Here is a 12,519-nt window from a genome sequence, read left to right on the forward strand (position 1 = left end):
AATCAGACCTTTCTGTAACGCTAACGTTAATAAGCTTAAACGAAAAAAACGAAATAATTGTGTAGCGGAGTATTTTTTGTACACAGTGCCGCGAACTGTCAATCACTCCTGTACGCGTGCATCACTGTCCTCCTCAGCTGCAGCAACTTGCGCTCTCTCTCTTCATCAAGCTTTAAAACAAAAAGGGGACAAAAAGATCATATTGTCTTTGTGCATAGGCTATAGATTAATTAGATAAATGAATATCTAAATTTGTGCCTTGCCGTCTACGGTATTTTTTTAGAACTTAGAAAAAAGATGCTGCAGCCAATGAGCAGCCAGCGGGGGCTGCAGGACGACTCAACCTCCGCAGACAGTTTTTAATGTTTATCAGACAATAAATACTCAAGATTTTGCTTTAGTATAAGTTCCGGGACAATTAGGGACAGATTCGGGAGTCGGGACAACAGTTTAGATTTCGGGACTGTCCCGAATTTTTCGGGACGTCTGATCACCCTTCCTGAAAGAGCTGCATTACTTAATTAGCTTGAGTCTGACCTGCAGTGATAGGATTCAAATTTGGTGAGGTGTCAGTCAGCGAATCATCAGATTCTGGTCTTGTTCTTGCAGTATTCAGAGTCTGAAGCCAAGAAAACATATTAAGTGTTGTTGTTAACTGTATTTGATTTTTAACCGAACCGAGCGTTGTGTACACTCATAACGAGTTTCACACACCTTCTCCGGCCACGTTGAGTTGTTGACACTTAACAGTGGGAAAAGCGACACATGCGCTATTCACTTGTATAACATAAGGGTTAATGGGTAATGTAGTTACTGCTCTGGGTGGGATGAATTAGGAAGCTTGCATTGTGAAGGGCGCTCTGAAAATCGGCAGTGCAGGTAAAAGATTAAAACCTCTATTAAAACAGATGTCCAAATGAGCGTACCGGTACGCTACAAGCACGTTCTGGGCGCACGGAGAGGTGGCGGTACGCTCAAGAGCTATATTTGGAAGTGGCGGTACTGAGTACCGGTGCGTACAGGCCCTTTTAAAGCACTGGCAATGACTATACTTTGGAATTTTTTTGCAGTCCACTTAGAATTCAACATGGAAATCATTTTTGTTTTTTATTGACATTGATTGTTTTGAAATTCAAATGGTACTTACATGCCTGTGTTTTTATTTCTGTAATAAATATGGCTTTCAAGCCAACAGTTAATTTGGAGGATATTGATGGTTTATTGCAGGTATGTTGTTTACATGAGAAAATCTGTGTTACAAGTTAAACAAAAATTCCAATAAACAATCATATTTTGAATTTAAATAGTTTCTTTGTCTTGAGTTTACATTAATTATTTACATTTTACATTTACATATGCAAAAAGTTTCAGTCTATTAATTGCGATTAATCGCGATTAATTTTAAAAAATTGTGTGGTTAATTAGTTAATTTTTTTGAATCGATTGACAGCACTAATATATATATATATATATATATATATATATGCTTGTGTGCTATTTAGGATGATTAGCTAAACGAGATGCACCTGTGCCAAATTGAATGATTATCTGATCTTGCGTCTCCCGAACTTTGTTAATAAAACCACATAAAAAGAATCCCCACTATGGAACTATTGTTTACAGGAAATAACTGTCATGGTATCAGTATCAACAAACATTGTCTATTGTTTTGGATATGCAAACATAAAATGTTTATTTAGACAAATGAATAAAAACATACTGACTGAACAAAAAAACTGAATAAAACATAGTACAGTGTTGCTCTGAAAAAATGTTATGATACGTACAGCTTATTCTAGAGTAGAACAGAAATGTCATCACTAAATCCAGCCAGTGATCCACTTTCAAATAAAATATCAATAACATCCTTATTATAGATTTAAGACCATTATATATAATATAATTTTCTTTTTTTCTCAACCCCAGATGACAACAGGCTTCTGCCAGTCTTTATCGCCACATGTGACAAGTGCTGAGACCCAACGTCTTTCATAGAAGTGCCAATATTGCAAAATATCAACATGTTATTCAAACAGAGGTGCCTGAGCACTTAAAATCACAGTCTCTGGCTGTCGAGCTGTTTTGTGTTTATTTTGTAATTAAAGTCTTTATTTGAATGTCTGCCGGTTCCCGCCTCCTTCTTCCCTGTGATTATGAAGTTTATATTGTTCCAGTTATACATACCTGTAAAATTACCTGTTATTATTATTTCTTTTTTCTTCCTATAGAAGTGAATAAAGCTTGTTCAAATACACCAAACTGATTGTGTGTATGTGTGTGTGTATGATAAATACAACAGTACAGTTTTGTTTGTGTAGCAGCTCATTCAGATGACCCCAGTGTCACATTATGGTTATATATTAATTTGTCCGTTTAGACTCCTCAAACTTGGCAAGTTTGAGGTATTCCCTTGTGTCCAGAGTAAAGGAGGTAACAATATCAACACAAAAGGAATCCCCATTATGCAATGAATTTTTCCAGGAATAATGTCTATCGCGGTCCAATATCTGACCTAGACTAGATGTACCTATTGTTTTGCATATGCAAACTTAAAATGCTTACATAAACTCATAGTACTCTATTACTCTAATATAACTTGTTTCAGATTGAGAGTCTATTCTGGAGTAAAACAGAAATGTCGACTCTTTAAATCCATTTAAATGTTTAAATAATTATAAGTTATGAATTTGTTCAGGTTACCACTCTCTCTGTCTTTTTTTTTAACCACACCCTTTGTATTTGTAAATGTGGAAATAAAAGTACTTGTAGTTGTTCTTGTGTTATAAGGATGATTATTCTGTACTAACAACTTACAGAAATTAATAGTTTACTTTTATACATTTTTCTTTTGGAGTGCAGTATTGGAGGCTAAAGAAAAATCCCAGTGTAAATAAATTAACTAAACAGAACTGCTGTACTTTCATTTTCTCTCTTCATCAAATTATTCATTACCAAAAAAAAAAACTAAAAAAAAAAAAAAAAAAAACAATCTAGGCACTTTAATTCAATGTGTGTAAAATTGATTTTAAAACCTGCTATTTCAATACTTTAATTGGCTCTCGATCAAGTACACAGACATAAAACAAAAGCTTGGGAAAATGTCCAATTTATGTGTGATTTACAAAGATCTCCTGAGTGCCTGAGTGGGATACTTGTAATGAATCCACTTCCAGACAGCTTTCCTGTTGACTTGTGATTGCAAACCGCTTCCTTGAGAGGGCAGCTCTAGCATACCCAACGCAATATTTGATTAAACACACTACATTACTGGAAAATAATGTCTTATTTCATTAATACCATCATAGATGAATGAGAAAGACATCTGTGGACAACATTACCAGTACATCATGCAAGTAAACAGAAGGATATATTGATTGAGACTACAGTAAAAAACAGTCTATAAAGGACAAAGCAACTGCCACAGCTTTAACAGAAATCAGGCAGACACAAATTAATTCAATTGGGAATGGGATGTTCTGTGAGTAAATGGGGAAAAAAAGCATAAAAAAAACATTTAAATAGATTACATAATACCATGATGACGTCTTAAAAATAATAATTCACCTAAAAATAAAAACATCTGTCATCTTGTACTCATTTATATCGTGACCTTTTTAAAAAGATTATTAAAAAAGGATGATGTTTTTAAATCTATAAAAGTCAAATAAAAAGTGAGAACATCAAGGCAGCACTGAAAATGTGCTTTTCTTGAAATCAGCTCTAATATAGAGCTCTCTTCACAGTAAAATCAAGCCTCAAAGACAAAGAACATACTAGGTTTAAATACTAAGGTAGATTAAGTCACTCAATAACACTTTCTGCATATGCTACTAAAGTAAGTGCATATACTGTATATTAAGTATTCTGTACTAATAGCTATATTATTATTGCATAAAGTTAACATGTAAAACGTATATATATATATATATATATATATATATATATATATATATATATATATATATATATATAATTAAAGTGCTTTAGTGTTACAGTGAATGGTAGGTTGTTCAATACAAAAGGACAGGTCTAAATTAAATAAAAGTTATTTTTGGAAAATAGATAAGGAATGTTAAAGACATGCATGCACACTTGTACATTAAATCCTTCTGTTTTCAATAAAAGAAGATCCGTGTTGTTTTTCTCAGCAGTATTTCCATGGTGGTCACAAAAACGGAAAATGCCGATGGCCAGATTGCTATAAAAAGCATAATTTGGATCGTCAGTTCTTCCTTAGAGCTTCCTGTTGATGTGTATTCGCTCTGATACCTCAAACTGCAATGGAGGGAGCTCAGAGTTCCACATGATTGGCTGCTTTACGCATCTCATCTGCATATTCGCGTCGGCCCTGAGCCTCCGCTCTACACACGTCAGGTCTGCTTCACCAGCCTGCGGTAGTGGGGCATGACTTTACTCTCCGGAAGGTAGAGTGCCATTTCCAGAGCCACCAAGATAGTGAACTCAAAAACAATCAGCTCCCGACGGCTAATACGAAAACTCTCCTCCAATTTCTGGAGACAAAGAAAAACAAATAGATATACATTAGGTATAAAAAGATATACAAACACTGACAACTTTGACAGGGTGAGTGCATTTTGGCCTGAAAAAACATGAAGCAGCACCAGAGTTTTAAACAATGATAAAAAGAAAGTTTCTTGAGCATCAAATCCGCATATCAGAATGATTTCTGAAGATCATGTAACACTGAAGACTGGAGTAACGATGCTGAAAATCAACTTTGCATCACAGGAATAAATTACATTTTGAAATAGATTTATAAAATACAAAAGTTATGATAAAATGGAAAAATAATTCACAATATTATTGTTTTTACTCATTAAATAAATGCAGCCTTGGTGAGCAGAAGAGACTAATCTTCCCGACTCCAAACTTTTGAACTGTCGTGTATGTGTGTTGTCTGGAAAGTGTGTGTCGGAGCATCACTCACATCAATCAGTTGCTTGACCTCTTGTTTCTTCAGGTCGCTGCTGATCTTGGCGGCGAGTAGGAGGCTTGCGGCCGCCACTAGCTTCCTGTTCTGCTTGTTGAGACGCCCCTGTAGGACCAGCTTCTCAAAGTACACAAATGCCATGGCTATGGTGACCGGCTGCAGGGAAGACTCCTCTCCCACTGAACGGATTTCTCTCTTCAAACTGATGAAAAGACGGAAAAACAGAGATGTCGGGAGACATAAAGAGATCATATGACAACAACGACAAACGAACAATCATATTCATGCACAAATGTAACTTAAGTACTTTCAAATGTATTCATTCAGTTATTTGCATTTTTTCAGTGAGTTTTCATAAGGTTTTAAGCTGTCTTTTGAAAAAGTTTGGTTTCATCTAGTTATTGCATACATTATAACAATATGACCATATTCTTATTAACATAGGAATATTCCTTTGCATGCAAACAGTTATAGAAAAAAAAAAAAAAAAAAAAAAACATTTAAAATGTAAGTGTACCTTCTGATTTTGCTCAGTGTGAGTTTGATGTGGGGGAATTTTTCTTTAAAGGTTTCATTCATGTCCTTCTTCAGATCTGACGGTTTGACGTACTCTATTACCGTTGTCTGTAAGAGAACCACAGCGAGAGAAAGAGAGTGACCGTACAAACACAGAATTTACATTAGTAAGATAATCATTTTTTTTTATTACAGTCCACCACATGTGTATAAGCAGTATAATCCAGTGTCAGTAACGACATCAGCTGAAAAGTTTTGTACAAATAGTGAAATAATTGGAAGTGTGTGCTCGTGTGGCACTGCCATGCAAACTCCATCAGGACCATCAGGTTCTCCATTTGCGGAGATCATTACATTGCTCGGAGGTCTACACCAAGTGAACCATCAAGTCCTGCTGGACTCGCGGCGGACCAGGAACATCGGTTCCAAGTTATGATGCAAGCCCAGCAGGAGGACCGCGAGCTGTTCCAGAGCTTCCTGGACCAGGAGGTTCGGACGAGGACGGCTTCCCCCAGTCCCATCCCCGTTGCTCACATGTCTCTTAATAAGATGGGGCTGTCAGATGTTCCGGAGGCATTCTTGGACTTGTTCGAGAGGATGGCCCAGGCATGTGAGTGACCATTAACTAGCTGGCCGTTGCAGTTGATTCAGCTGCTGTCGGGGGAAGCCCAGAAGGCTGCCCAACAACTGCCCGTCCTGAACCTCCTGGTATACGCAGACTTAAAACAAGCAATTCTCCAAAGGGTTGGCCTCAGTCCCGAGCAACATCGTCAATGCTTCCGGTCATTAGAATTGGCGGAAACTGACCGACCCTTTGTCTTGGTGCAGCAGCTCCGGGACTCGACGCTGAGACTATCATCAACAAGGTGGTACTGGAGCAGTCCGTCTCCCGACTGCCGGAAAGAACCACCAAGTGGGTCCAGTGCCACCGGCCGGCATCGCTGGATCTGGCCATCCAACTGGCGGAAGACCAGGTGGTGGCATGCTCCGGGGTTGGCGAACCCCTTCCATCCATCTCTCTCTCTCTCTCTCTCTCCCCCCTGTCTCTCTCTCTCAAGCCGGGTTATTCCAAATACCTGTGAGTATTAAGGGGGGTACCTATCAGGCTTTGGTGGATTCAGGTTGTAACCATCAAAGCCTGATACAATCTGGGGCATTGGATATGGACCGCATGGTTAAGGTGAGGTGTGTGCACGGGGATTAAGTGGAATACCCCGTAAATGCCATAGCCATCAAATTTAGGGGTCAAAATCATTGTGTGGTGGTGGTCGTTAGTCCGTGTCTTCAGCATCCACTAATCTTGGGGACCAATTGGCCAGCTTTTGAGCAGTTATTGGGATGTTTAACAACATGCTTCTGAGGAAAAGAGGCGGCAGGAAGGGGGGCGAGCGCTCAGGTTGGTGAAACTGTTCCGGGACCCAGTGGGGCGGTTTCAGAGGAACCAAGCGGCTTGGCGAGGCTAAATCTCTCTAGCCGCGGTGACTTTCCCCTGGAACAGTCCCAAGACGAGACACTTAAACATGCGTTTGAACAGGTCCGTTCTATCGATGGGCAGATCCTCCAACCTGATCGCACGCTCTCCTATCCTTATTTTGCCATTATTAAGACCGGTTGTATCGAGTGACCCATGACACTCAAACAAAGGAAGATACAAACCCAATTGTTAGTACCATGGAGCTGTCGGGAAAAGCTTTTAATCCAATGGCGCATTTAATCCAATGGTGGGGCACCTAGTGATGACAGCAAAATTAAATCGTCTAATGACCTGATTCTTTTGGCCGGGAATTCACAAGAACGTGCGCAGATGGTGCGCATAGTGTCAGGAATGTCAGTTGGTGAACCTACCGGCAACCCCAAAAGCGCCATTGCACCCTCTATCTTTAGTGCCGGTCCCCTTCGAATGAATTGGTATGGATCTCATCGGGCCATTAGAACAATCGGCACTGGGGCATTGCTTTGCATTAGTTATTGTAGACCAGGCAACGCTATATCAAGAAGCAGTGGCGCTCCGCAACATCTCAGCGTAGAGCGTGGCAGATGCCCTGTTTCATTTAATCTTCCACGTGGGAATCCTTAAAGAGATTCTCACAGATCAAGGCACCGCATTTATGTCACACACGTTAAACAAATTGTACAAATTATTAGGCATTAAATAGGGATGTACAAACGCCTATCACCCACAAACGGACGGTCTGGTCGAACGATTCAGTCGCACATTGAAAACAATGATTCGTAAATTCTAGAAAAATTGGGACAGATTGCTGAAACCCCTCTTATTCACCGTACCACAGGGTTTTATTACATAAATATATATGTACTGTACATACATATATATTTATACAATGGTATGTCTGAATACTCAATTCTGATTATCTGTCAGGAGGCATGCAATAAAACAGTTTAACGCACAGGTAGTTCCAAGTCAATTTAATCACTATTCAATATAAATGCACTGCTTCCATTGACACACAAAAACACACACACAAACACAAACACACACACGTTTGTTTTTGTGAAAAGTGGGGACATCACATAGGCGTAATGGTTTTTATACTGTACAAACTATATTCTATGGCCCTACACCAACCCTACACCTAACCCTAACCCTCACAGGAAACTTTGTGCATTTTTACTTTCTCAAAAAAACTCGTTCTGTATGATTTATAAGCATTTTGAAAAATGGAGATATGGGTTATGTCCTCATAATTCACCCTCTTCTTGTAATACCTGTGTCATACCCATGTCATTATACAGAGTTGTGTCCTGATATGTCACAAAAACAAGAGCACACACACTGACACACATAGACATAGACTGAAGTCGCCCTGCAACTTTTGTAAATATAATAGCTTCTATATGGAGTTGCTACTTTATATTTCTCAGAGATAAGAAGAGTTTAGTTTTTAAAGTAACTCATTGTTTGTAAAGAGAGAAGCACAGACACAAATCACACATGCAACTTTTACCCCCCTCCATAATTCAATCAAAAAAATGTGATCTTACTGCACTACTTTATCTCTGTGTTTGATTTGAACAGGCAGAATGCTAGCTCTAACATGCCATAACTGACAAAAATAACAATATTGCTTTGCAAACATCATTAACAGCTTTAACTTGTCAGTGCTGACAAATGACCATGGTATAAGCGTAATATTGCACAGTATCCTATACATATGCAATGCATGTCTCACCATGTATGAGGCAAAGATAAGCACTCTTTTGTGTTTTCCACATGGCCACCGTGGGTCACTGAGCACATTAGGGTCATAGTCAGGGTCTTCAACTTCTGAAAAACAAACAAAAAAGGACACAGCTGTCAAAGGAGCCAATCAAACTACAGATAACACAACTGAATGTAGCATGTAAAAGCATGTTTTCGAGATGATGGTGAAAGCATCTTTCTGCACTGACTAGGCATAGCTGTATTAACTAGGCATAGGGGTAGTTCACCTAAAAATAGATGTCTGTCACCTGCTAGGGTGAGTAAATGATGATGAATTTTTATTTTTGGCTTAACGGTTCCTTTAAGATGACATGAAAAAACAGCAATTAGTACTCATTATGTACAACCAGTGCTACACTCAATTGACACAAGTGTTGCTAATGTAGGCTTACTAAATAAGGTACAAGAATAGAGAGAGCTGAGATGATGACTCACACACACACTCAAGTATTAGAATACAGGAATAGCATTAGTAATTATGACACACACACATCTGTGCCTGAAATACTGTGATAATAACCGTGCCAATCTAGTTGACTGAATTGTCCCTACCCACTCTGTGAATAATACAGCATTAAAGCCTTTATTAAGCTCCCATCAGTTACTACACACTTTTGTGTATGAGTGTGTGTTTGTTTCCGGAGGGTGTATGTGTATGTGTTGCATGCTTCTGTGATTTAATTTCACCATTTAGACACGAATGAAAGAGAATTATAGCGTGTCCACAGTCCAGAATTAGCATTAAAATGCTTTTAGGCGTTACAACACACATACACTTCTAAAGTTTAACAAAGTCAAAAAAGGTCACAAGAAAAGGAATCTGTTATAGAAGAGTTACAGATGTTGTCAGTTACAGAAAAGTATGTTTGTGTCACTGGTTTGCTACGTGCATGTGTGTGCACATATAAATAAAACATACACAATTTATATATTTATATATAAAACACACATATTTTTAGTTTTTTTTTTATGTGTGAACAAAACTTGGCTAAACCTTAATTATAGCGCACATACCATCCCATAATCACAATAAACTTTGTTACTTTTGAATTAAAACCTACATGTAAATTTAAATTCAATTGCCAAAACTTAATTTTTCACTAAATGAAAACTTATTGGTTTTGGCATTTCGGCCCAAAAATACTTTTTCAGTTCTTCAAAGAAGTCTTCTCTGCTCACCAAGGCTGCAATTATTTGATCAGAAATAGAGTAAAAACAGCACTATTGCAAATTATTATTGCAATTTAAAATGACTATTTCCTATTGAAGAATATTTTCAAATGTAATTTCTTCCTGTGATGCAAAGCTGAATTTTCACCATCATTACTCTAGTCTTCAGTGTCACATGATTCTTCATAAAGCATTGTAAATGCTGATTTGCATATCCTCACAAGTCTAAGTGTACTAGTTTGTGTGTGTGTGTTTTTGAAATACCTAGGTCCATGCCGACAGTGCTGTTGAGGCGAGAGGGAGGATAACTGCAAGGGAAGCTGTTTCTGGAATAGGGCATGGGTAGAGCGAGATCCACTGCAGGCTTGTGGCAGTCCAAAGCATTAGTAGGGTACAGGAACTGAGCGTACGACACCGTCTGCACAACAAATGAGATCAAAACATGCGGTCCGTCAGCCTGAGACATCGTAACAGCACTTTTAACCTTCTAGATGCATAAATGAAGAGATATAAAGCGGTCATTCCCGGGCAGGTTTGAGTGGTATGCTGAGCACAATGTGACCGTGTGACATTCCCTGACTGACTGATTGACAGGTGCAGGGATAGAATGACAAGCTCTTACCCTGCCGTACAAGCCCAGCTCCACCCCCTCCAGCCCGGGAAGCATCTCTAGGGTGGTGGATATTCCTCCAGATGAGTGCCTCCGCCGCTGAGCATCCAGATCAGGATCACTGACAGAAAGAAAGATTCACAGATGCATGTTTTCATATATTAAATACAAAATTGACAACAAAGATGCTCAAACTTATTTGTCAGCCGATTCCTTACCTAAAACTGTAACAGATTTTAACTTCATATATCAATAATTTAAAGGGATAATCGACTCAGAATTTTACTCATGACTTTCCAAAACCATAACACTTTAGTTAATAGACATAAATCAAGATATTTTGAAAGATTTTGAAGATCCAAAAAGGTCATACAAATTAATCCAAATGATTAATTTGAGTTTCGAAGATTAACCAAAGTTTTATGGGTTTGGAATAGTGCACAATGTCTAACAGCTCAGAGATCATTTAGGTGTTTGATATCATTTATTAAAATAATTTATTTAGTTGATATGTGAATTTAAAATTTCCTTCTATAGAACGCATTTCCCCTTAAAACCACCTTTTTGTCTAGTATTATTTTAACCCAGTTACCCCTAGGTGTATAACTGCTGCTAACTATATAAGAAATATACAAATATGATAAGGAAAAACTTAAAGTTACTTTTTGGTACATTATTAAGTGTAAGTAAATGTTTAAAATTGTGAAAAAATTGAACTACTATTAGATATTTTCATTCATATTGTGATATACATCTGAGTAAAATGGATTATATAAACAAAAAAGAAATGTAATAAATAAATAAATATATATGTATATTTAAAAAACTTTTATTTTGGATGTGATTGATGCTATATATTGCATCCAAAATAAAATTTCGTAAATATACAGTATGTATGTGTGTATTTATAAAGTACACACATTAACTATGTAAACAAACTTTTACTTTGCAATTCAATTTGACAGCTCTAACACACACACACACACACACACACACACATGTTTGTTTTTGTGAAAAGTGGGGACATCCCATAGGTGTAATGGTTTTTATACTGTAAAAAAATGTATATTCTATGGCCCTACACAAACTCTACAGCTAAACCTCACAGGAAACTTTGTGCATTTTTACTTTCTCAAAAAAACTCATTCTGCATGATTTATGCGTTTTGAAAAATGGGGGCATGGGTTATGTCCTCATAAGTCACCCTCTCCTTGTAATACCTGTGTCATACCCATGTCATTATACAGAGTTGTGTCCTGTTATGTCACAAAAACAAGAGCACACACACACACACACACGCACACACACACATACGTATATAAAGTATATCAAACAGGCACAAATGAATCTGGGTAAATCTGTATTTGAAAAACAGTAAACCTTAATTTCACACCAACTTTAAAGTTGCTGTAGGGAACTTTTGTAAAAAAAAAAAAATTTTTTTTTTTTACATATTTATTAAACCTGTCATTATGTCCTGACAGTAGAATATGAGACAGATAATCTGTGAAAAAAATCAAGCTCCTCTGGCTCCTCCCAGTGGTCCTATTGCCATTTGCAGAAACTCCATCGCTCCTGGTAAAAAATAACCAATCAGAGCTGCGGTCCGTAACTTTGTTTGTGTTCAAAATGTAGAAAAATGTATATAATAAGCGAGTACACCATGAATCCATTTTCCAAACCGTGTTTTTAGCTTGTCCTGAATCACTAGGGTACACCTATAATAAGTGTTTATATTCGGACTATTTTAGATTGCTTCGGGGGTACCGCGACGGAGTAACCCAGTACCTTTGTGATTCTTCATAGACATAAACAGAGAGAAGTAGTTCCGGCTACAATGTTCTTCCACAAGACGCAAGCAGTTCTGTTTATTAACCGCTAGAGCGTCAAAAGTTCCCTACCGCAGCTTTAACTATACAATGTTATATTCATTATTTATTAGACTTCAAGTCATTGCCATTACTGTACCATAACACAAACAGTTCTTGATTAATTTTGAGTTAGTCAAGAACTGTTACAACATTAGATTAGCCCTGATTAGCCAGATTG

General features: G+C 37.6%; 1 protein-coding gene across 3 annotated transcripts in view; it reads right to left on the minus strand.

Annotated features, from left to right (window-relative positions):
• LOC127944838 (CDK5 and ABL1 enzyme substrate 2-like) overlaps positions 1-12,519 on the minus strand; it is a 72,157-nt gene that overhangs the window by 50,301 nt on the left and 9,337 nt on the right. Inside the window, exons 4-9 of one of the 3 annotated variants that reach the window (XR_008150464.1) lie at positions 10,483-10,591; positions 10,125-10,278; positions 8,659-8,753; positions 5,469-5,575; positions 4,949-5,153; positions 4,270-4,511 (exon numbers count right to left, since the gene is read on the minus strand). Coding sequence is in view for 2 of the 3 variants with exons in the window: in XM_052541145.1 (XP_052397105.1) it covers positions 4,371-4,511; positions 4,949-5,153; positions 5,469-5,575; positions 8,659-8,753; positions 10,125-10,278; positions 10,483-10,591 (811 nt within the window). In the remaining variant the exon portion in view is untranslated. Of the gene's footprint in view, positions 1-3,978; positions 4,512-4,948; positions 5,154-5,468; positions 5,576-8,658; positions 8,754-10,124; positions 10,279-10,482; positions 10,592-12,519 lie in introns of those variants that run through there. The other 2 variants (XM_052541145.1, XM_052541146.1) reach the window with 2 other exon arrangements.

The sequence above is a fragment of the Carassius gibelio genome, chromosome A23 (assembly GCF_023724105.1).
Source record: "Carassius gibelio isolate Cgi1373 ecotype wild population from Czech Republic chromosome A23, carGib1.2-hapl.c, whole genome shotgun sequence".
NCBI lineage: Eukaryota > Metazoa > Chordata > Actinopteri > Cypriniformes > Cyprinidae > Carassius > Carassius gibelio.